This window comes from Triticum aestivum, chromosome 3B (genome assembly GCF_018294505.1).
Source record: "Triticum aestivum cultivar Chinese Spring chromosome 3B, IWGSC CS RefSeq v2.1, whole genome shotgun sequence".
NCBI classification, from domain to species: domain Eukaryota; kingdom Viridiplantae; phylum Streptophyta; class Magnoliopsida; order Poales; family Poaceae; genus Triticum; species Triticum aestivum.
In genome coordinates this window covers 174,440,868-174,443,563 of record NC_057801.1, presented here as the reverse complement: position 1 = coordinate 174,443,563, position 2,696 = coordinate 174,440,868, and the positions used below count along the sequence as shown (strand labels likewise).

At 47.0% G+C, this 2,696-nt stretch overlaps 1 protein-coding gene across 1 annotated transcript; it reads right to left on the bottom strand.

The window, feature by feature from the left end:
• Window positions 1-640: 640 nt before the first annotated feature.
• Window positions 641-1,564, bottom strand: LOC123065154 (RING-H2 finger protein ATL39-like). Its single transcript, XM_044488508.1, has one exon. It carries the CDS (start codon window positions 1,422-1,424, stop codon window positions 792-794), a length of 633 nt encoding a protein of 210 aa, XP_044344443.1. The 5' UTR covers window positions 1,425-1,564; the 3' UTR covers window positions 641-791.
• Between the last annotated feature and the right edge of the window lie 1,132 nt (window positions 1,565-2,696).

Genomic DNA, 2,696 nt, shown 5'->3' with positions numbered 1-2,696 from the left:
AATTCAGAAAATGCTGCATTTAAAAAAATGTTCGGGATTTTCAAATATTGGTTCCCATGTTCAAATTTTGTTCTCTAAATTCAAAATTGTTCACGTTTTTCAAAGGAATTTCAGTTTTTTTTCGATGTTCAACTTCTGTTCAAAACTAAAAAAGTATTCATAATTTTGAAAATTTAGTCGTGTTTATCAAAAAATTCGCAAGTTCCATTTTTTGCTAGAATTTTGGAATTTCGTTCATTTTTTTTTCACGGGTTATGTTTTGCCGCTGCAATGAGGGCTTTAATTGTCGCGCTTTACATCTGTCACTGGAACTCAACAGCCGCAGTGGCTAGAAGCACACGGGTCACGGTTTCGGATCCCAGCTAGCGTCAACTCCTTTTGCACATGTACATGATTTTTCACCTCGCGCTCTGTGGGCCGGCCCAGTCTGCTTAAATCTTAGTCACTTATCCGGACTTTCTTTGCATTCCATTGAATATGGGTAAAATCTATAATGTGAAGATATTATATCTAAAAATGTCTAATGCACAATCATCTCTCCAACGTCTATTTTTCTATGATTTAGAACACTTCTGTTTTTGTGCGTTTCTTTTCCCAATAACCGGTTGAATACCAGAAATAACTTTTGCACTAAAATAAATACTAAAAATCACTATCTTCTCTCCTCGTGTTATTCTTATCTGAAAACCAAATAATAAAATCAAATGGCTCAAAATCGCCTCCCTAAAGGGGCGCCAAAATAGAAAAATTACACTACACATCCCGGGGAGCAAGCGCATGCGCCTCTGACGCTATAACTGCGCCTCCAAATCCCTTTGGCCATCCTCCAACCTAGCCGGCCCAGACGGGCCGGCCTCGGCCGCCGGCGTCTTGGCACAGCTGTCGTCGTTGTCCGTCGGCTTGACCACCTCGGCTCGGCACACCGGGCATGTGGTGTGCGCCGTGAGCCACATGTCGACGCACGCCCTGTGGAAGAGGTGCATGCATCTAGGTAGTTGCCTGGCCACCTCGCCGTCGGCCATGGTGCAGAGGCATATCGAGCACTCCCACCGATCACTCTCGTCGGCCGTGTGTCGGTACTCGAACTTGGGCAGCGCGGCGATGGCGTCGTCGCTGAGGCCGGTGGGCCGCTTCTTGACCACCACGGACGCCCCCGCGCCTGTCGACGTTGCGGCCCCCACCGTGACCCGGTTCACGGCCCGCCGCATGAGGTAGCACCGTATCATGCAGAGCACGAAGAGGATGATGAGCAGCGTCGCGAATGAGATGCCGAGGACCTCAAGGTAGGACGTTGTGGAGCAGCAGGCCGGGTCGTTGTTGCGGGTGGGGCGGTACGCGTTGGACAACCGGGAGAGCGCAAAGCAGGACTGGTCGACGGGGAGGCACCCGGTGGTCTGCTCGTGCATGCGCTTGGCCTCGGCCATCGACAGATCGCTCCGAGAAGGATGGGTTCTGCAAGTATCACTATCATTGGCAATTCGCGGTAGTGTGGAGAGGAGCGGAGCGCGAGATAAATAGGTGGGTGTCTTTCTTTGGGGTTTTGCTTTGTGGTGATGGGAGCAGAGCAACCTGCGGCCGGGGGGAGAGAATGAGACGACAGTATTGTGGAAGATGCGCGACCCTTGACAGAATTAGGTTGTTGTGTGAGAGACCACTAGTGCTGCTCTCGATACTCCCTTGTTTTTTTTTTTTTGGTAGCATGGGTTCTCTTCTACTCTATGCTACCAAAAAAAAGTTCTCTCAACATAATCAACTTTATTACTCCTAATACTCTATTACTCTTCTTAAAATTTTGACATTTCTCCTTGCAGCACTCAAAAGCATCTTCTCAACAATTCACGTGGATTTGTTTTATATGTAGCATATATTAAACAATAATATTTCAAATCATGTATTTTTTCTATTGCCGTATTATTCGGATCCATGCACTCTAAAGAGGCCTATAAGGTTGGAAGCAACAACCATAATAAGGGCCTCTGGAAGCAACAACCATAATAAGGGCCTCTTTAATTTGACTTGCAGGATTCTCAAATATGAGTGCACCACTAGTTCATTAACTCAAATTGATTGCATGTTTTAGGCCAACAAGTGAAGAATCGATCAATTTAGGCCATAAACTTATTAATTCGCTTAAATAATGCCAAAACCGATTCGGTGAAGACCAACCACATGGCTACCACATCAACATTTCTTTGACCACTAGTGAACTAACTATTTTCTAAAAGGGTCTATTTATAAACTTGTTGTCTTGTTCTCACAAACCATGCTGTTGGCGTATGGACGATTTTTTAAAGAAAACTTTGCATTGCATTGGGCTCAACCTGGCAATTCGACCCATCGGTGTCCGCGCCCATGGGCACCTGACCCTATTGGGCAGGGTATGGGTGGCCATCTTCACCTATGGGTAAGCCCGATGGGAAACCCTATTATTCATGCGTAGGGTGTGCGGGAAGGGTTCTGCCCATGGGTCGCAAGATTACCTAACGGGTGGGCCCTTTATACCTAAATACTAGCAACTCCCCACCATCCTTGACCCGGTCTACATACCACACCTACCTAGGTTATGAGACAAAGAAGCTAGCCGCTCTCCTCAATCACAAACCTAGCAACTCTCTGGTTTCTCCCCCACATCAAGCCGCCGATGACATCCTCTTGTCTCATTATCCAAGCCACCGCCACCGTCGATGAGGGCATGA

Coding starts and splice junctions, on each gene's coding strand:
- LOC123065154 (XM_044488508.1), bottom strand. CDS start 1,424: ATGGCCGAGGCCAAGCGCATGCACGAGCAGACCACCGGGTGCCTCCCC.